Below are 21,338 nucleotides of genomic sequence, written 5' to 3' on the forward strand. Positions count from 1 at the left end.
CTCAGAGACAAGAAGAAACAAGGAATCTTGCAGGAGATGGTCTGATCTCAACATCACAGAGTCAGTCTGGGATCACATGAGGAGGCAGAGCTTTGCACAGTACTATATGTCCTTATCATTCCACAGCACTGTTGAGTATAACCTAAAATAGACCTACAGCACTCTCAATCAGTATCTAAAATTCACCCAAACACATTGTCAGTGTTGTTTAGACGCTGGCGTCCTCACAGCACTTGCATGAGCCAAACATAACACCTTGTTCTCCTGATGAAATGCTGATTGTGTTTGTGTTGTGGCTTAAACAAACAGATGATCTGACAGTGAGACCTCATGCTTATAGCGATGCCAAGAACCAGAGGTTACAGTTTTAATCTCACTAACAACTACTGTGGAATTTCAGTTTATTGATTTGTGTTGCCCGGTGTCACACATAACTGTCAAGAAAGCACATTTGTAATATAGTTCTTCAAATTCTGCTTTTGGTGGTCATGGTAATGCAGAAGTGGGTATGGTTTGGGTACAGGTATTTTTCCAAGTAATCAGGAAGTAAAAAGGGGATATCTTTGTATTTTACTTTTATTTTGGCAGACATAACCTCACTATTTCTGCCAGCATATTGTGGTATAGGACACCTTATTTCCATCCTTTCTACCTGTTATTATTACTGACATGTGAGGTCCACCTGTAGTCTAATGATGAGAAGATGTTAAGTGCTGCATGACTTGATGTCAGTCTTTGGAATAAACTTTGCTTTGGTTTTCCTCTGCTGCCCCATACAGCACAACAAGTAAATGAAAGTAAAGCTGTCAGTGAATGAGCTTCCTGTCATTACATGTACGTTTTGTGTACAAATTAATTCATGAGAAGCTAGAGTGAACCCTTAATGGTCTAGAACTGAAAGGTAGATGGGTCTTTTCTCTCTCTTTTTTTTTTTTTTTTTTTTTGGTCTGGACTAAGGAAACAACAGTAGCAGACAAAAAAAGATTCCCCCCAAAACCTTTGCATGTGAACAAAAAAATGGAAAAAGCTTTGGAATAGTAAATATGTGGATGAATACAGACATGTACAGCTGGTATAATGAATTAAAATTTAATTTTGAATGCTCAAAGAATGAGTGTTTGTACTTTTAAACTTGTTATTGAAAAACTAAACAAGCCAAATAGGGTACTCCTTTCTCTTTGGATGCAGCAGGACTGTCTCAAAAAGAGTCTAAATGAAATTGAATCAATGAGGGCATCTTTGTTTGCTTCATGTGGGCTTCCCCATCTGAATGCATTGCAGTGGGCTACATTCAAAAACAACAAAAACCCAGAGAGAGTTGTGAATTCATCCAACGTTTGATTTGCTTGCCTACCCTCCTCCTCTGTGTACCTTATGTGCTCATGCTTTGTTTGTTGTATGAATCCAGTCCATAGTCACTGATTCTCAGCCTCCACGTCATTAGTCATCCTCCATTTTACTCTTTGTGAAGCAAAACACTGACATTGAAAGAAATCCAGTGGTGAAAATGACAGATAAAACAAATGAAAGCAGTGAAGTCTTTCTGCTTTGTGCTGAATCCATCAGACTCTTAGTCAACTCTCAGAAATGTCTCACACTGTAGAAGTATGGCATTGAGCAGTTCAAAAGGTGATGTAGGATGATGATCATCTCAGTGAAATACAGTTTTTAAAGCACTTTTGCTGGCTAAAAAACTGTTAACTGTGCTCCAATTCCAACTTATCAGGCTTGATTGTAGCTGTAGCATCACACAATTTTATTCAACATGAGTATTTGTGTGACATATCCGTAACAGACACACGTCATTCATGCTTTTTCCTGTTTTTTTCCTGCTCCCGTCTCTATTGTCCTCTCTCCAATATCATTCTCTTTTAAATGTTTTAAGTTGGTCCAGAGAAAGTGTGGACATTTTTTCATTTTGTATTTGGAATTTTTTTGATCTGTGCCTGATTGAATTAGTGCAGTGTCACAGTGTTATGATCTCAGCTTCAGTAACATTTTATTTAAGCAGGAAATACAGTAAAAACGAATCAAAACCAATTTTATGGGACTTTAATCTCCTTCTGTCACTATTGAGCTGTAATTAAAGTTGTTGATATGTTGACATATATATCATGAAAATATCTCACGTGCAGCTCCATAAAAACAAGTGGCACCAGAGATAATATACTATAAGTGTGTTTGGCATCAGATGTGCCAAACACACTTACAGCACAAACACACCACATAGTCTTTCACTCTTTATCACATTCATAGACCCTTATTTAGTCTCTCTCTGACACACACTCTCTCACATACACCCACAGCAGTTTCCAGTATCCATGTATGTTTTGAGTTTTAATTAGATCAGCCTGAGGGTAGGTTAATAGCTGATGGAATACGTTTTGGTGTGTGTATGACAGAGCAAAAAAGGTAAAACACATGCACACAAACAGTATACACAGTGTTTCAGGGTGTCAGTTAAACAACAGCTGTCTGTTGTAAATGTTCCCTGAGGATAAAAATATCAGCAGCATCACTTCACACACCCATAACCTCATGACATGTTTTATAGCAGAAAGAGTGTGTAGTTAATGTCCTCATTTTTATGTACTGCAATACCCCCCCTGTAGAGGACAAGCCTGACTGAAATAAAATAGTATGTTTTTTTTTTAACATCTACCATACACAAATCTGTTCCCTGTAACGGTCATAATGCCATTGTTTCTTTCTATATATAATTAGATATTCTTATTAGAAGGACATTCAGCCAGTCAAATCATTTCTTTTTATTTTTGCTTAAAGCAGTAACAGGACAATTCTGTCATTTTCTGGCAGGAACATGGACTATAAGCCAGACAACACAAGAGCCACAGACTTAGTGCTGCAGCCTCCACTAGCTTTCTAGCTAATGTCTACTCCTTTTCACATCTCTTTGACAGGCTGATCAGATAAACATTCAATGGAGGAAATGTTAGCTGTTCAAACTAATTAGCTAGTCAGCTATGGCACAATTAACAGTTTACAAATTTGCTTGGAAATGTCAAAATTGATTAAAATATCATGCCAGAAAAGGGACAGTCTATTTCACGTGACATGTCCCAATCACACTATTTAAAAAAAAATGTCAGTAATGCAGCCTCAGCTGAACCTTGTGTTTTTGGATAATTAGCAAGTGTTAGCATGTAAGATGATGATAAAGTAAGATGGTAGACATGATAAACATTATACCCACTTAATGTCAGTGTTGTCATTGTGAGCATGTTAGTTTGCTGATGTTACCATTTTGATCTAAGCACTGCTGTGCCTAAACACAGCCTCACAAAGCTGCTGGCATTGGTGTAGTCAAATTCCAAATCATCATCAAATTCTGTGCCAGCATATAGCCTTATTCTATTAGACTGAACTTAGAAAGGTAGAAGATCTGTTCCAGATATGACACATGTGGCCTCTACTTTTTACGGTGTGCACATGTTGGTTTGATTATGTAGGGAGCGTATTTAGTTGATTTATGGTGCAAAACTGAAAGGTGGATCTGTTGTCCAGCACAAGTAGAGCTACAACTTTTCCCAGAGTTTCTGGGAACAGTAAAGCCAATGGAAACAAAAAATTATATATTTTCCCTCTGTGTTTTTAATGGGAAATGTGTGTTTAATTTTGAGAATCGCTCCCAGTAACAATTCCACCAGTGAGAGATAGAGGCTACCAATTGTCTTGACCTTTGTCTTGCATTTTTTGGACTTTATTTGCAGTATTAAGGAAGAAGCTGGCATAGCTTGCTTTGTGATGCATTTACCTGTTGTTACAAGCAATTTTGACACTGGCATGTTGTTACTATAGCAAGGAAATTGACTGAAAGAATTAGACATTTGGGCTGATTTCTGAAACATTTTTCTTTTCTTATCCATTTGCTTGTGCAAAATGGACTCAAAATGATGATGATGATGGTGGTATTGCTGCTGCTGTTGTTGATGCTGCTGTTAATTCTTTCTGCCAAATACTTCAGGGCTTTAAAATAACCCTAATCATTATAGCTCCCCCTTTCCCAACTCTCTCTTTCTCTCCCTGCCTTTCCAGATGCCAGGCCTTTTGTCCAGTCCTGTGTGTCTGACAGTCATCTGGTTTTTATCTTGGTCGCTGCGTCCTAGTTGTGCTCAGATTTTGACCGATGAAGGTAACACACACACACACACACGAGTATTTGTGTAAAAAACATTTTCAACTGCATAGAGATACATCCATGCACTCACACATTCTTTACTTATCTTGTTTCAAGTTACTTATAGCATCTAATGCTTCTGTGGAAAAAAGGGTGGAGGAAACATCCAAAATTGTGAATAAAACCTGGATATAGTGCAGTTTACCATGAAACAGTAATACAGTTTTCCATGCTAAACTTTGATCAGAGACCTTTGTTCTTGCTGAAACACACTGTTAGTTTTTGTGGTTCTTTGTCTGTTCAGTTTTGAATGTGCAACCTTTTTTTCATAGTTGAATTGATATTCATGTTTTTGTTTTTTTTGGAATTGGACTCTGCGAACAAGAATTCTATTGTTGAAGCTTTTTTTTGCCCCACACAGCACTTCAGGGATCTGTATGATATTAAGTAATCTTTCTTTCTTTCTTTCTTTCTTGCTTTCCTGCTTTCTTTTTCTCTATTTCTACTCTTATCTCGTCTCTGTCTTAATTTCTCTCTTATTTCTTTCTAAAATTAGACAAATTAATCACTCCATCAATAAGAACACTCACCCGTAGCCCTTCAGGTGAAACTATCAGAATTTTCCCTTCCCATTAATTTTACCCTACAGCAGTTCCACAGCTCTTTTTTATTGTTTGGAAAGTACTGAGTTTCATCCAGCTTGCAATTTCTGTGTCCACCCTGCCATCTGATTTCAATGTCAGGAGAAACTTACAGCCTTCCTGTGTGCATTAGTGTGTGTGTGTAGGTCTGTGTATGTGGGTATATGCACTTAAATGCATGTGTGTGTGGGTTTTTTGTATGTGTGTGCATGTGTGTGCGCAAGTCTGGGCCCTCTTGCCAGAGGCAGAATCAGATATGAGTGGAACGCTGCGGGTTTGGGGAATAATGTATTTCACTGCCAATAAAACATGAATACACACATTCAGACCAGCCAACCCTTTGCACTGCACCAAAGCCCCAGGTAACTCACACACACACAGAAACAGAGGGAGGGGAGAGTGTGTGTGTGTGTGTGGCGGTTAAAGGGAAAAACAAAATCTGGACAAAACTGGCGAGTAAGGCATTGAATTAGAAGATTGTGATAGAGGGAAAGATTGACACAGAGTGAAAAATGATAAGACAAGAAACAGAGAAAGATTAAAATAATATGAATTCATAATTAATAATATTTAAAGGGAAATTCCACTTTTAAGAACTTTGACCCACTGGTAGTTCTCGGATTGTATGGTTGTTTTTCTCTCTGCAGTAAGTTGGGGCTGAGTGATAATTGTTCATACATCAAAAATTACAATTCAGAAGTGCAATTTTCAAAACACAAGAACCACAATTTTAATTACTGTTTAACTGTTAATTATATAATTAACAGTAACTTCTTAACAACCAACAGAAAAGGGAAGTTTTGCTGGCAACTGTTAATTTCACAGGCTATAATAACAGCTGTCACTGCTGGCAAATTTCCTGAGCTGTAGCTAATTTAAATTAACTCTGTGAGTTGGTGACACAACAACAACAACATGATAATTCATGTTTCCTGGTTAGTATGAGAGGGCTTTGTCTGTCTTTGCTGTTCATAAAAGACCCAACATAGTGTCAGGTCCTTTTGCACATATACCAACCAAGGTGACAGCCTCAGTTAGCCAGTGGTTAGCTCTGCTGTTTTTGAGAGTAAATAACAGACTGCTGGAAGTTCGAATTTGTAGTTTAATTTATAGACAATAAATATCACCACATATTACATCGGTCCTAAAAATCTTAATTGGATTTTTTTTCTTCAAATAGTTTAGTCCTACAACAAGGGATTATGAAATTTCTTTTCACTTTTGGTTTCACTTCTCAATAAGTGGTTAATATAATTTGGCCCAGCTGGAGTTTTGTTTACAACCTGAATGATTTTCTGTCTGCTCTTCCTCTCTCTCCTGTTACTCTTTCAATGCCTCCATGTTTCCTGATCTCAGCCATTAAGATGGTTATTGAAAAAAATCAGAATTGCTAGCAGTGACAGACAAAAAAAAGTAAAATAAGTTTGTGTCTTACTAATGTCACACAGCTGTGTGTGTGTGTGTGTGTATATATATATATATATATATTCGCATAAATAACAGCTGTTTTGATAGCTCAAGTTTATTAACCATGCCTTCTGTTGAAAATGACAAATTGTTTCCCTTATACACCACAAGGGAATGAACACACTTCTATTAGCTTATTTCTGTTTAAAAAAAAAAGTCCCAGTAGGCTTCATTGTCCTCTTCTCTTTGTCTATCTGACTCCTGCACTCAGAAATAACCACAAAATCACTGTGGAGCACTTTGCTGCTCTCTTTCCCAGCTGTTTCATTTTGTGTAGCCACTAAAACAACAGCAGGAAGGCCAGAATGGCCAGAAAAGCGAACTTTGGGTGTCAGTGAAGACCAGGCATTGAAAGGGCCCTCAGTAAAGTCTTCAAATTGATTATGTGTAAAATTTAATTTAGGGATAACTTAGTTGGTCCCTGAAGGGCACACAGAGTTATTGCAGCAGGAAAAACTAATATAAATATACCAATACAGCAAATTAAATAATAACATCCTCAAAATGCTGCTTCTCCATCTGCCAGGCCTCCTGAGCCTTATGGTTCATAACTTTTTTTACATTTTCAAGACCCTACAAAATGTTTGAAGTTATCTCTCATGATACCATTTCAATACCTGTCAAATTTGCGAAAGACAGAGTAAAGGAGATGAAGAGAGTTTTGTGTGAAAAATGAAATATAACACAACCCTAGGACAAATTGTTTGTTACCAAGGGAGGAGAGGCCAGCAGGGAGTATGCATGCCTGAGTGATTGAGGCTAAGAATTAATGAAAGTGTGTTCGTGGCAGACTGGCAGCCAAAGTGATGTTTTTCCACTCCAGATCTACTGTAAATGCCAGCTTTCATATTATGTGGCCAAGCTAAACATGCACACACATACAGCACACTCACATATGGCAGATAGTGTATCAACTGTATCAACAGTCACCACAAATATTTGTTCAGGTATACACTGCACTTAGTATTCCTTCAAACCTACTCTGCCCTACAATTTTTGGCAAGTAAAAGTTTTGCAGCCTCTATCTCATCCTTTATGTTATTGATACAAATGGATGTTCTACTCACTAAAACCACAGTTTTTCAAATGTCATATTGCAATGAGATGAGCACCACAAACAAAATTCCATTCATCTCCATTATATAAGGGTGGAGACAGAAATGTCAGAGATGGATATCTCAAAACCTCAGCAAATAAAACTGAAGCTATTTGCATGGCTAGATACCACTAGAAGTAATTTGGGGCAGAAATAAATTAAAAAGCTGTCCCATTTCAAAGGTTGCTCCATATGTGGTTGAGAAATGTGCCCTGTTTCTACATGTACATGGCTACTTGTAACACTGAACTGAACAAAGTACACCGTTTGTCTTGATGTAACTTGTGCAGTTCTCAGTGTCCCAAAATCCATACCATGGCAGTCACTTGTTTAGTTTGCAGCTTTGTGAGCTTAAAGTTTTGCAAAACGTGAAATATGGGTGTTGATTCTCAGTGGGATCAGTAATACTAATAATCTTCTCACATTACAAAGCTCTATTTTTCAGTGTTGATCATTTTTTCTTAATTAAATTAAAGATCTTATCTTGAAATACTTAAAATAAACTCTTGTTGTTTATCATCAAAGGTCTCAAAGAGGATTTGCTGATATGCTCATTTTATTCTAATGATGATAATAAACCTTCAGAAAAATAAAACACACAGCAGCAGCTTTATACTGTGTGCCAAAGTCTCCCCACCCAAGTGTCTGCTAGATCCCTAACCTTGTATGGTCATGTTATTGTGATACTGTTGAGCCTACTGTAAATGGTTGTGCTTAAATCACATTAATACAGACAATGTGGACACACGGCATGCCAGAGTGAGCAGTGTGCAGATGCTGTGAGTGAGACAATAGTGTGCTTTAATGTTTTATGTGGTGTCTGCGTTTGCAGTGTCAGGTGTGCAGTATGGGCACTTGGAGTCAAATGTGACACTGGCATGCGGGAAGTCGCAAATCAGGTAAGGAAAAATAAAACACTCACTGTGTGCCTTGAAGTTTTCATTATTGTAATGACAAAGACGTGACAGAGATATTTCCGATATTTCTAGCTGCCATTTTCAAAAATTCCTTAAAGACATTCTGAGAAGATGTAGGAAATCCTGGACAAAATAAGAGAAAAACTCTCACCAAAAGACCGACAATCAACATTTTGTGTGTTTTCAGGGTAACAGAAGATGACGTATTATGGTACAAAGGGTCACACTGAATGAATTATATATATAATATAATTAGAATGATAATATAAGTATAATGATTGTATGCTAAACACAGGTAAACTTAAGTTGTCAAGAGAAACAGTGAACATCAGTTAAGCCATCTTTTCAAAGAAAAGAAGTTAGGCAGCTAGAAGTAAACAAAACATAAAAAATAAAATTCAGACATAAAGTTTAAACATATTGTCAACAGATCTCATGGAAAGACAAACCCATCAAAAAATTGCCCCTACTAACAGATATTGTCTATGAGGCTGTGCAATAGACCTCCATTGTGGCACAAAACCTAAAAACAAATCCACATCAATGGGTTACTAATATGCAGCTGAAAATAGACCCTAGCAAATTCCCTTTTAAACATTTGCTTTAAGAGTCAAGTTCTAGTTTAGCTGTTGAGTTGAGCACTAGGTTTACAGCTAAAGTCCTGACAAGCATTATAACCGAAGTCTGACATGTTCCCAACCAGGATACCTGTGGTCTGGCATCTCAACCACAGCTCAGTGTTGCCATGGCACAAAGTGACATCAGATGGATCCTTAGTCCTGATGCACGTCGACCACTCGGCACAGGGCATCTACAGCTGCTATGATAACCAGGGACTGCTCCTTCACTCCGTCAAACTCAGGCTGGGTCGTAAGTGTTGTTGTGACTTATTCAGGCTCACAGCGCCTAATTTAGGAGTTGTTACTCTTTAACAGCACTGTCTCACATTTAGTCTTTTGCTCTGGGATTGTGGTAAAAAAAGACCCTTTGCAGCAGAGACAGGCCCTATATTTAGAGACAGAATCCCAGTCCCTCACAGTCCAGTTCATTCGTTGGATAATTCAGCATAAAAGCATAAAAGAAGTTTCTGTTTTCTCCCACTCAGACAGTCTCAACTCTCAGTTGATTTTGTCTCTGTTTGTTTCTGATGAGTTTTCATTCTCTCAGTTTAATTAATGCTGACTCTCTGGCTATAGGAACAGTATTACAACAGTAATAATCAAAAGAGTGTTACAGGTCCTCAGAGGAAACTGATCTTATCAGTCGTCACATAGACAAAGCCCTCCACTTCCTGTAAATGCCTCAAACAGGAAGCGGCTCCCTAAACGGACTTCCTTTGGAGGGATAGGGAGTTTTCCATGGTACTGGCAAGGCTTCTCCTGAAATATTTTGGTCCATGATAGGGACAAGAGGGCACAGAGCTGTTCATTTTAGACTCAGGGACAAGGCAGAGAAACTCTAAAAATTTGACAACAATCTAAAAACAATCTCCCTTTAAAAAACTAACTCCCTCTCTGTCCTGAAAGTGAACTCTGTCTGACTTTCGATTTCCAGATCCCCCAGGGCTGTTGAGTGTTTCCTGTCAAGTGCCCAATCACACGTATGTTCGCTGCTCCTGGGTGGAATCTGTAGCGACCTTCCTGCCAGCCCAGTACAATGCCTCCTTCAGGTAAGAGCCACTTACTGCAACTGAAACAGCAACGCCCAAGGTCACATGCAGAATGGGATATGAAGACACTAAATATAGAGCATATGCCACAGGGTTACAATTTGATGGTAGCGTGTACAGATTGTGTCTACCCTTCTCTGCTTTCCCTCTTCACTGTGCCTTCCTTCCTCTAACATGGCATATGGTACTTAGTGGAAACTTATAACCTTGACATAGTTCAGCAGTGATTCTCATACTCTATTTCACTCCCCTTTGTAAGTAGAGGGGGTGGTAAAAATGTCAGCTGCAGAAACTCAAGCATTGGCCTCAGCATTCAGCTGTGGTGACTACTTATAACATTTTTTGAAATTTGCAGCACATACTTAAATAGACGGAATAAATGCTGTACTTGAACATGTTTTGTCTTGTTTTCAAGGGGCAGTGGGCAGGAGTGGAGGCCATGTGTCGTGGATATTGTCCGCAAGCACTGTGATGTAGATCGTCCTGCCTTCTGGCAGACCATCCATACCCTTAGAATCACTGCGACCAATGCCCTTGGGTCTGAGACAACATATGCGCGGTTTAAGTTACATGAACTATGTAAGATCATGTGAAACAAACACACACACACAGGAATGGGGTGATTAAAACAGATTTTCTTGTTTTTCTGTCAAATTGGTACAACTGTCTGTGAAGCTCAGTAGTGATTTTCCACCAGGGGTTGATCATTTTTACAGTTTGCTCTTGTTTCCAGTGCTCCACATCCAGCTCTACTGAAACAGGCTGTTGCATTAGTCAAAAATTGCTATTGTGATTGGCTGGCAATATTGTTGGCCCTGTCTTCTCTATTATTTTTTCCAGTTATAATGTCACACTAAAAATAAAATACCTTGTACAAATGCTGCAACTTCAGCAGTAAGTTTCATGCTTCAGTAGCTCCCTCATTGTCTCTTCTCCTTTTGTGCAAAAACAATCGACACACTTGTAGTATAACAACAGGTAGACAGGCAGACAGTAAAGTTGTTCTTAATATTACAGGTTCTGTGGGATTTTCAGCCTCTTCAGACTTTTTCCCCTTCTGCATACACATTAGAAGTAGGTGGAGTTGTGGCAGAAATCCTCTGCTACAGAGGCATACTTTTTCACATGCATTTATTAGACCATTTAACATTGAAAGGCATATCCATGGATGAGCAAAAACATGGAAGCTCACACATCCTGATGTACATATAGAATAAATGATGATTTGTAAATGGAGAAATACTCAGATCTTTTACTTAAGTAAAAGTAACAACACAGCTGTAGAAATACTCAATACAAATCAAAGTCCTGCATTAAAAATCTGAAATAAACGTCTGTACATGAATACAACACTCTCACAGAAATACATGCAAAATGTCCATTCACAATGTCCTTGAGACAGTCTTCTCAGTAGCTGGTATGCCTGCTGGATGTGACACACTATTTTTCTCACCCTCTGCATTCTTTTTGACACAGCAGTGTCAATATGCTTTAAAAAATAAGTAAAGAAATGCATCTGTGGAGCAAGATTAATGAGGGTCTGAATGAACGTCTAGGTCTAGTAATATCAGTTTAATACAGGCATTGTTTTCTTATAGAAGAAAAGTGGTAATTAAAGGATGTACCTTATGAATTTATGCAGGTGTTGCTGTTTGCTTTGCTGTGCTCTGCACTTTTTTCCTAAGTTGTGTAGTGTTGTCTTTTAAATAACATGCCAACCACAGTGGAAATAATTGTGGCTAAATCAGTTTTTTTTCTTTTGATCTGTCTGATCTGTGTCTTTGCAGTGAAACCAGACCCTCCAGAGTCAGTGTTGGTGAACGAACTAGAAGGCTTTCCAAAGAGGCTGATTGTCTCATGGACCTTTCCTGCCTCCTGGCCACTGCATGACGCTTTCCCCCTAGTGTTTCAGATCAGATACAGGCCGCTGGGCTCTATGTACTGGTCAGAGGTTAGTAAGCGAGGCCAAAGGTGCAGTCTGGGTCAAACTGGAGCACTGCATCAAACTGATGGTATTGTAACTATGTGTATGGGTTGTAGTAAAGAAAATATCACTCTAGTTTCCCACATTGCACCAGCAGCTGACATTTTACTTACTGTGCACATGTACAGTCTTGGTTGTTATTTTTGTAAGCCAAGCCAAGAACAGAAAATATTAGTAAAAACAAGAAAAAAGGTCTAATGCAGCAATCATGGGGTCAAATTATTCCTTTTTCTAAAATTGAAGGAGAAGTAACTGTATCCATCATGGCTCATAATTTCTGATGGAAACAGAATACCATCATGGAGAATTAAAATGTAATTTTGTTAAAATGTGGTTTTGTTACATGTGGTTTTGTTAAATCCTAGGTTTATAAATCTAATCTGTTGCTTTGTCATCAAATCAAGTGACCGCTTGCAAAACCCCCCATCCTGGTTGCTGTAGACAGTGAATTAACTTGTTGTAAAAAATTCTGAATTAATATTATCATTTTTAAATGGCTGTCTTTGTTATATAATGAGGAGTTAATACACAACTGTTACTGCAACAAACTGAGCTCAAACAGAGGAATTTAAAAGACATCAAGAGCATGAAAAAAGACAGTTATTTGACTTGTATTTTGAATCAAAATCTGACATGTTTCAGATGACAGGTCATCTAATTTGAGTCATCTTTCAACATATTTTCAACAATATTTTTGCTTGGTGGGTCACTCAGAACATACACGATGGCCACCAACAGTAAAAACAATGCTTATCATGCAGTTCCACAGAGCTTATGCATGTGCTACCACCATCACAATATCTTTCTTGTCCTGTCTCTTTCTCCGTCAATCAGATCTACTCAGAGGAGAGTCCAGTTGTGATATTTGACGCTCTGGCTGGCCACCTCCACCAGGTGCAGATCCGAGCCCGCGATGAGGTGAACGCTGAGAGCCAGTGGAGTGAATGGAGTCCCCTGCTTCTAGCCCGGCCCTGGGAAGGTCAGAAAGAAACATTACAATTATTAAACATTATTATTAATGCTGATTTCTAAATTATTAGCCTGATGAGGTTGGTCTATTTAAAGAGCTTTACAGAGAGATGACAGCTACAAGAACAATAACACAAATACAGGAACAAAATAATCAAAGTCTTGAGTCTGATGGTGAGGATGATTCATAATGACTCTCAACAAGCAAAATAAAAGAGATGAGCCCACTCAGTTCTGTATTCACTGATAAACAGTGAAGGAGGGCAGTCAGGGAAGATACAGTATGATTTCTCTTCTCGGTACCTGCTGAGTCTTGTTGCTACTTGGACTAACTGCAGATGAAGTAAGGCTGAATGACTCCAACAAAGAGTGGCCACTGTTAAGGACATAATGAATGATTGTAATATATAGTAACAATTTTCTGTTTTGAAATAAATCTAAGGTGAAAGGTTTGATATGTTTTACAAAGGCTCTGGCAGCAAGCACATAATATATCTACTACTATCGCAAGCAATTTTTCAGCCCTGTTCGTGGTGAATATGTTATGTGCTTTAAATAAATGCCTAAATATGTGTGTTGTGTGTTTTTTGTTTTTTTTTAAACTGCAGTCTTTACCACCCCATACCCAACAGAGGAGGTCCCCCCAGAGCTCTTCTTTCCCATCAACACAAAGCCTGAAACCTCAACTGCAAAATCACACAGTAAGGCTCCTTTCTTACTTCAGATGATACTGAATCATCATTATATTCAGGAGAAACATTCTACTACTGCTAAGGGTCGAGATCCTACATAACTAGTAATATTATAACTTATTACTGCTGATGTTATTACCTCTGTATTTATTACATCCAATACTGAATTGCTACTACCACAGCTACTGCTTTTGTAAGTGCATGCCAGTCCCTGCAAATAAATGCTTTTACGTCACCCAATGAAACATGTGTCATTATATTCAGAACCAAAACATCCATTATCTCATTTTAAGGTGAAGTTATTAACACAGTCAAGGTGATCAAAGGTTGGATCAGTTTTGTAACAAGGTTGTTCCATGCTTGTTTAAAGCATGCCAGTGTATCTCTTTGCAATGGGTTTGAGCCTGATAAGATGAACACAGCTAATCAAACAACAGGACAAGTATGTTTTTTTACCTTATTTTTTTGGCAGCAAAAAGAAGCCACATCAGTCATTAATGCAGCAATAATCCCTAGGAAGGCATTATTTACTGTTATTATATGCGGGATAGAACACTGGAAGTACCTTGTGCCTGGCTTCATTACCAAATTATATGTAATTGCAGTAAAGTGCACCTGCAGGGTATTTTGTTTTTTACAGTATGTGCACTGGATGAAAAGTTAAGTACATAGCAGCTCACATATATGGACATATACATGGACAAAAACACAGGCGAAAACAGTCTGCAGTTGCAAACATGCCCATTTGAAAGATACACATGCAGGATACACACAGCAAGTATGCATTGGTAAACACACACACACACACACACACACATCCAGTATATACAAGGAGGGACACACATTTTTGGCAGTAGAGTAGAGAGCTGAATATCACTGTAAGATTTCTTTAAGCTGTTCTGCTGTGAACCAGATGTCTTCTTCTATTTGTGTGTGTTTGTCCACTGTCATTTCCAGATGTGCTCATAAATCGTTTTTAAATCCTCTAAATACCCGAAAAATGTTTTTGCACGTTTTATCGTTAATGTGTGTGTCCATGCTTTTGCTTTGTTTCACGGTACAAAACATTTTCTCTTGTTTGTGTGTGTGAAAGCAAGTTGTTTACTCCACTCAGTATGATAAATGCATGTTTGTGTGAAAACAATAATGGCAGATTTAAAATTAACCCCTCTCCAGAGAGTAATTAAATTCAAGAACACACACACTCAAATTTTTTTCTTTCTTTTTTTGTCTCAGCAAAACATGAAGATGTGTGTAAAACTATGAAATGCATTTTTTTGAAGCAGATAATAACTCGGAGATGTGTGAACACTGTTTCATTTAACTATGTCTTGTTTCCCATGCCTTGCCTTCCTCAGCTGTATTTGTTTCCAATTTTCTTTATTTCACTTTTACAGCTCCATCTTAAGTCATCCATCTGTTCCTGTTACACCTTTGTCCAACTCTCTCCGTCTGCTGCTTTAAGTCTTTCTTTCTCTGTGTCGTTCTTCCCGCCTGTCATGTTGACCTCCCGTTGTTTTCTTCCTCCCTCTTCCCACCCAGATCCTGTACTTGAGGATGAAGGTAGTTTGGGTTTGGTGATTCTGCTGGTTTTGTTCTCCGTGGTCATCCTCATCACCGTCCTTTCCCTCATCTATGTCATGTGGTAAGACACACTCATACACACACGTATCCCACATCCACAAGCCACAGTTGTGTGGGCTATCTCTCTTTTTCTGAGTTTCTTTTTTCTTTTTTTTTTAAAGTCTGGCATTTTTTAAATATTTTGGTGGTTTATCCTTATATTTCCAGGGTGAGGCAGAGGCGGCGCGATCATGTGACCAAACAGGAACTCACCTCTATGGTCAAGATGAAGTCCATGCCAATTTAATGTAAGACACACACACATTAAGTTACATTTAATTTTACATTTGTCTCCTTGCACACATGTTGTGAGTATGTTAAGTTCCTGTTGACGGCCACACGTGGTTTGTGTTCTTAGTTTAGCTTGTTTGGCAGATAGTTTTAGATCTCTGAATGGTGTGGTGAAGCTAATTAAAATCGTAATTAAGTGTCACTTTTTTCAGATTTATGTGACTACCACAAACTGTGAGAAAAGCATAGCAAAGCTCTGCCTTAGTAAGAACTGAAATGGTTCAAAGCACTGCTATAAACAACATTCAGACAAGCCTTCAGATATCCGGCCAACTTGTGATTATAAGCCTAACATACACACGCACACACACACACAGATTATAACCCTGTAAGTATGTCTGCATATGCCTCATCCAGATCTGTTATTTAAATCTGTGCTTTCAAGGCAATGCTTAATTACATTATGATTTATACATGTATTTTTAAGTAGCATTTTCTCTTCTACTTACCCCCACTCTACTCTCTTTCCTGATCTTTTTTCTCCAACCTTTCCTGTTGCTTTTTTCATCAACCTCTTCTCTTCTCTTCTCTCAGGTTGATTTCAAGCTTTTCCTCATCGGCCCGTTCTAGGGCTCCTCCCAAGAGTCAGCCTCTGCCGTTACCACTGTAGCATGCTGACGGTCTGCATTCAAATACATTAACCACAATGCATCAGTCAAGAGTCCACACAGGATCCAGGACAGCAGGGACAAACCTATACAGTGAGCTGCAGAGTGGGGTAAAGTTGCCCAGTTTATAAAAGCTGACTGAAGGGCAGGTTTGACATAAATTGAACGTGCTAGGATTTTCCTGGACATGTTCAGTGGTTACATCCAATGGCACTACCCAGAATGCATCAGCAGACTCTATCTACTGTCCATGGGGACATGGAAAACAGCCCCAATTCTGTTTCTTCACTTCAGCAGTGTCACTGCAGTTCACTCCTCAGCGGACTGTAGGAGCAACACTGCACCCAGGACATTTGAGTTCACTCACTACCGATGCTGCTTAAGGTGGACTGACTCCTCAACCCCTTTGGAGAGGGGTGACATAATTTTTATCTTTTGAAATTTTGAGCAACAAGTAATGACAGGAAGTGCAGCTGCCAAACAGGAGAACATAGGTTTGTTTTTGTGGGAAGAAGATTTTTTTTGTGGGACAACTTAGTCCTCTTCTCCAACTCAGAACTCCTCACTTTCTTTTATTTTATTTTTTTTAGATTCATTGTGAGACAGATTGATGTGTGTCCATTATTACATCGACTGACCGACCGACTCGATGCTGTGAAGGAAGCATAACTTCTGCCAGTCTCTCTGTGTGTGTGTCTGATGCCAAAGCAGCAACTACGGGCATTATGGTCTCAGCTGAGAGGGGCAGAAAGCGACCTGTTACTGGTTCCTGACATGGGGGATAGACATGGAGAATAAGGTCCAGGGTGGGCATGCTGGGTTATTAAGACTTTTATTTCATTTATGACAAGTGATTTTATGTTGCATGATGTGATTGTTTTGTTGTCTAATGTCTTTAGAACAGGTGTTATTTAGTTTCTTTTGTTATACCTCTTTCTGTCCATCCATCCACTCCTGAATGTGTGCAAAGAAAGACACACATGAAGAGAAAGAGATAAGAAAAGAGATACTGGCCTATCACAAACCACCAGCATTATTATACTTAGTTAGCTAGAGAATATTAAACCATAAATATTCATCTTTCATCTAGACTCCAAAGAACCCCTGATACCTTATTGAAAATAGTTGTATGTCAGCATAAGAGACTAAACACGGTCTGCCCATTCACAAATTAAAGTCAAACCTAGTCAAGTTAAATCAAATCTGTTTTGATTAATACATGAACAGATTCAGATGTGTTAGAATTGCTGTCAATCCACTAATGGATTGAGTGACTAATTGTTTCATTGTTACAATATTAAAAGCTTTGTCAGCCAGGTTATGTACACATGGTCATATAGTGCATAGAAAAAACATTTTAAGAAGCGTTCATCACTAAAACTTTTTGTTTTAGTAATTTGTTTTAGGCCATATGTATTGAGAATTTAAATCAGTTGCACAAAATATTAATGATAAAATAAAAAAAGAAAGATTTTAGATTCAAAGGTAGAGCATGTTACAACAAGCTTGTTTATTTAGAGAAGTATGAGGAGACAAAAGTTAGTTAGCTAAAAGTTTTAAAGCACAGAATACATTGAGAAATATCCTTTAAAGTCCTGAAATGAAATGAAAAGAACAAACAAGTTTATTGGTGCAACTCACATCTAACCTTGTCATGGTGTTCTTTTCACATGATGAGTGGACTCTCACAATCACTGCTACCATCACTGCACCACCAGAAAATGGAGACAGATCATGAAATGGTCTGTGGATGATTTCTGTGGAAACATTTAGCAGTATATGTTCATGTATTCAACAATAAATAGCTGAAAAATACATAGTAGTAGATTTACACTACGGTAAATGATGGTGATACTTTATTTTTTGAGGGAAATGGTAAAGTTTAGGAGGATATAAACAGTGGGGCATTGACAGATATCGATCACAGAAACAGTAGGCATGTGTAGCTGAACATAGTGATTGTACTAGTTTACTTGGCAAGAACATCGCCATCCGCTTGACTGACAAATCAGGGGACTCTTGTCTTACCAGTCAAGCTTTCATCCAGTGCTCAGTTATCCCATGCAGGTGGAGTTTATGTAGCTGAATCAGAGCATGTTTGTTGGTGGGTGTGTACATAAGATGAGCACTAAGATGATGACCTGACAAGAGCAACTCTCGCTCACTGTATTTGTGTCTCACTGACCCACCAACTCACGGAGAAAGACAGACTTCTGGGTGGCTAGTGCTTAAAAAGCCCCATATACCTCTAGTACAGTACAGTGTATCTGGTTTAGCTCTGCTTTTGACGCCTGTACCTACAAACCTTGTGTCCCCGCTAAGTTTGTAACACAGATATAAGTGAGAGGCTGGACTGCTTGAGAGGGCAGCTCATGTTGAAAACATTTCTTTCTTCCTTTGTTTCTGTTGGTCTAGTCGTTTTATTCTGTTGATCCAAAGCTGTGTAGTTCTGAACCAGTTGATTGATCGATTGACTGACTGACTGTGTAGTTTGTATCAGAAACACAAGGTGCACCTAAGTCGAACTTTTTCCAGTTTGACGACTGTATGTTCTCTCAAGCTAGCTCCACATATTATGCATGAATCCAGTTGAAGCTTTTTTTGTATATTGTTGTATATCACACTTTAAAAAATTACATATGTACGTTATAAGTGATGTTTATATGTAGAGAGAAAAAAGAAACATATTCTTTGGGGTAGTTTCACAGACATGGTTTTAACTCAGCAGACAAATAAGCAGTTAAAAGCAGTTGGTGACACCATGCAAATATTGAATCCAAATTATATATTGTAGGTCAGTACTGAATCCCTTACACACATTGAAAGATAACACAATTTTCTTACAAGGAAAGTGATCAGAGCAAATGGCAGTAAATGTTCAGTCAGTCCCCAGATTATGTCTCCTTTGAGATTTCTGTAGAACATTGCATTGCAAAATCCTCAAGTGACTGAAGGGAGATTCCCATTGAAAAATAGCCCTAGAGACTGAGGATAATCCATGTCTGGAGAGGCTTCCCAGCATTTATGTATTTGTGTCTCTTCTCCCCAGTTATATGAAGCTGTGTTACTGTACGATTACTGTATGGACAATGTGTTTACCGGATTCATCTTCATCCAACTTGCATTTCTTTTAAATGTGTTCATTTTCATTCATTTGAACCACAAATAATTATTTTTTCTTTTCTTATTTTAATTGCAACTCTTCCTGATTTTCAGTGGCAACACTCACCATGAAAGTAAGACTTTCATTTTCCAAATTATATTTTGTTTACTTTGAGAAATTTGTCCTTTGTAGTTATATATCCAATCGATATGAGCTCCAAAAGGATAAATTACATTAATTTTTAGATCCTGGCTAAAATACAAAGTCTAAATACATCCATTCATTCTTTTAAATTGATTTTTAAAAACTGGCAGTTGATATCCTAGTACTGAATGAATGTATGTATGTACTTTTAATCTTAATATTGGTGGTAATAATAATCTTAACATTAAAGATTAAAATGTTCCTTTTCAACACCTGGATAGTTAACTATTTTGTGAACCAGCTACCTGCCGAAATTAGTTATTTTGTAATAACTGCTGGGTTTCAACTAACAAAATGAATATTTTCCAATCTAAACAACAAAATAAAAGTCAGAAATTAATTTCAGGTGTCTGCCTAAAAGATTTTTATAATATATTTTTCAAATTTTCAGGTCAGATTATATAGACCATCCATCACATTGAATTAAATGTGGGTAATGTGCAGTATCCGTAAGTGATCTGTTTTCTTTCTGCACCATCTGTGACTATCGATTGCCACCTTTCTCTTTCACTTTAGTGGTGTTTTCTCTGTTTTTGTGGACGCACTTGTGGTATTTTCAGTCTTTCCATGTTCCTCTGCAGTATGTGATAGCAGATGGAGCCTGTTGGTTTTAGTTCTTATAACTCAAATTACACTCAGGCATCCATTCTCAGATGTACATAGTCTTTTTTTTCTTTTTTGCTTCATGTGTACGACAGATATCACCATAAGCTGTTTTTTTCTCCCTGTCCTTGTATGTTTCTGTGAAATAAATACTATTTTATCACACTTGTAGCTTCTGGAGATTCTTTTTTTTCTTCCAGAATTTTGGCAATCTTCTTCCAAGTCTTCAATTTTTCTTCCACTGTGTCAGAAACAACTTTCTTCCTGCTTCCTCTCTGTCTGGTGTCCAAAACATTTTAAATATGGTGGAAAACAAATCCAACTACTCTGAACAAATGAGCTATTGATGGAGATGATTGGCCAACTCTATGTCATGTCATTAGTATAGTTTGAGCTCGTGATTTTCAAAAATTTATCCAAATTTCCCCTAAAGCATGTTGCTCCTTTTCTCTGTCTCTTTTTAGAAACTTTCCATTATCTGATAGTGACAGTGTCTGATGAATCCCAAATGCTCAAGCTGTCTTTTGTTGTCTTTGTGAAAGGGGCTTTTAAAGATGTACAACTGGACGGAAATTGCCTTGGTATTCCGGCTCCACTTCCCATATTACAAACATGTTATCATGCAGACTTTAGTAGGGTGGCCCTGAGGTTCAACATTTCAGAAAACACTACAACATGTACAGTATGTTGACGAGTAGAGGATCTAGGAGAAGAAAGGAGGTCAGAAAATAGATTTAAACTGTTTGAATTGTTGCCTCTGTTTGCTAGTACTGTGAGAAAACGTCCTTACCAAAGAGGTCTGGATGCTAAAACAAACTCTGGAGCTGCTATTTTTGTCAAACACGAGTGAGACTGGACACTGAATACACCTGCTGTGTGAATGTAAGGCAAACAGTTAGTGGCTAGCATTACATTAGTGTTATTGTAGAGTGTAGTATGTGTATTCTATTTTCAGTTATAAGAGTGTGTCCAAAAATACCTGCTTTCAAAAATTTACTTACATATTTATCATGCATTTGACAGTAATCTACATAATTCCTCTAGTGATTAGTTTACAGACAATTAAAACAGAAATATAAGATTTAAGATCATCACTTTAGTTAATTTTCCCCAAATATTTACTGTTATTGATTCTGAAAGATGTGATGTTTTTTCTTGTCACCTGGTTCAACTGTAATGATGAATATCTATGTGTTTTAGGGTTGAATTGTTGATTAGGAATAGGTCATAGTGTATTGATAATTGTCCTTTGTATATTTCTCTCTTTCCTTTCTCTCGCTATTTCCTTCAGGTGTCACCACTTTGTCCACAATCACAGAGACATTGTGCACGA

At 37.9% G+C, this 21,338-nt stretch overlaps 1 protein-coding gene across 4 annotated transcripts in view; it reads left to right on the plus strand.

Annotated features, from left to right (window-relative positions):
• Positions 1 to 20,170, plus strand: part of il11ra (interleukin 11 receptor, alpha) — a 45,026-nt gene extending 24,856 nt beyond the window's left edge. The window contains exons 2-13 of one of the 4 annotated variants that reach the window (XR_001960454.2): positions 4,057 to 4,153; positions 8,175 to 8,241; positions 8,963 to 9,129; positions 9,814 to 9,928; positions 10,344 to 10,507; positions 11,716 to 11,879; positions 12,747 to 12,891; positions 13,490 to 13,582; positions 15,116 to 15,218; positions 15,365 to 15,444; positions 16,022 to 16,589; positions 16,686 to 20,170. Coding sequence is in view for 3 of the 4 variants with exons in the window: in XM_018671754.2 (XP_018527270.1) it covers positions 4,057 to 4,153; positions 8,175 to 8,241; positions 8,963 to 9,129; positions 9,814 to 9,928; positions 10,344 to 10,507; positions 11,716 to 11,879; positions 12,747 to 12,891; positions 13,490 to 13,582; positions 15,116 to 15,218; positions 15,365 to 15,443 (1,194 nt within the window). In the remaining variant the exon portion in view is untranslated. Of the gene's footprint in view, positions 1 to 4,056; positions 4,154 to 8,174; positions 8,242 to 8,962; positions 9,130 to 9,813; positions 9,929 to 10,343; positions 10,508 to 11,715; positions 11,880 to 12,746; positions 12,892 to 13,489; positions 13,583 to 15,115; positions 15,219 to 15,364; positions 15,445 to 16,021 lie in introns of all 4 variants that reach the window. The other 3 variants (XM_018671754.2, XM_018671756.1, XM_018671757.2) reach the window with 3 other exon arrangements.
• Positions 20,171 to 21,338: the final 1,168 nt, after the last annotated feature.

The sequence above is a fragment of the Lates calcarifer genome, linkage group LG9 (genome assembly GCF_001640805.2).
Source record: "Lates calcarifer isolate ASB-BC8 linkage group LG9, TLL_Latcal_v3, whole genome shotgun sequence".
NCBI classification, from domain to species: domain Eukaryota; kingdom Metazoa; phylum Chordata; class Actinopteri; family Centropomidae; genus Lates; species Lates calcarifer.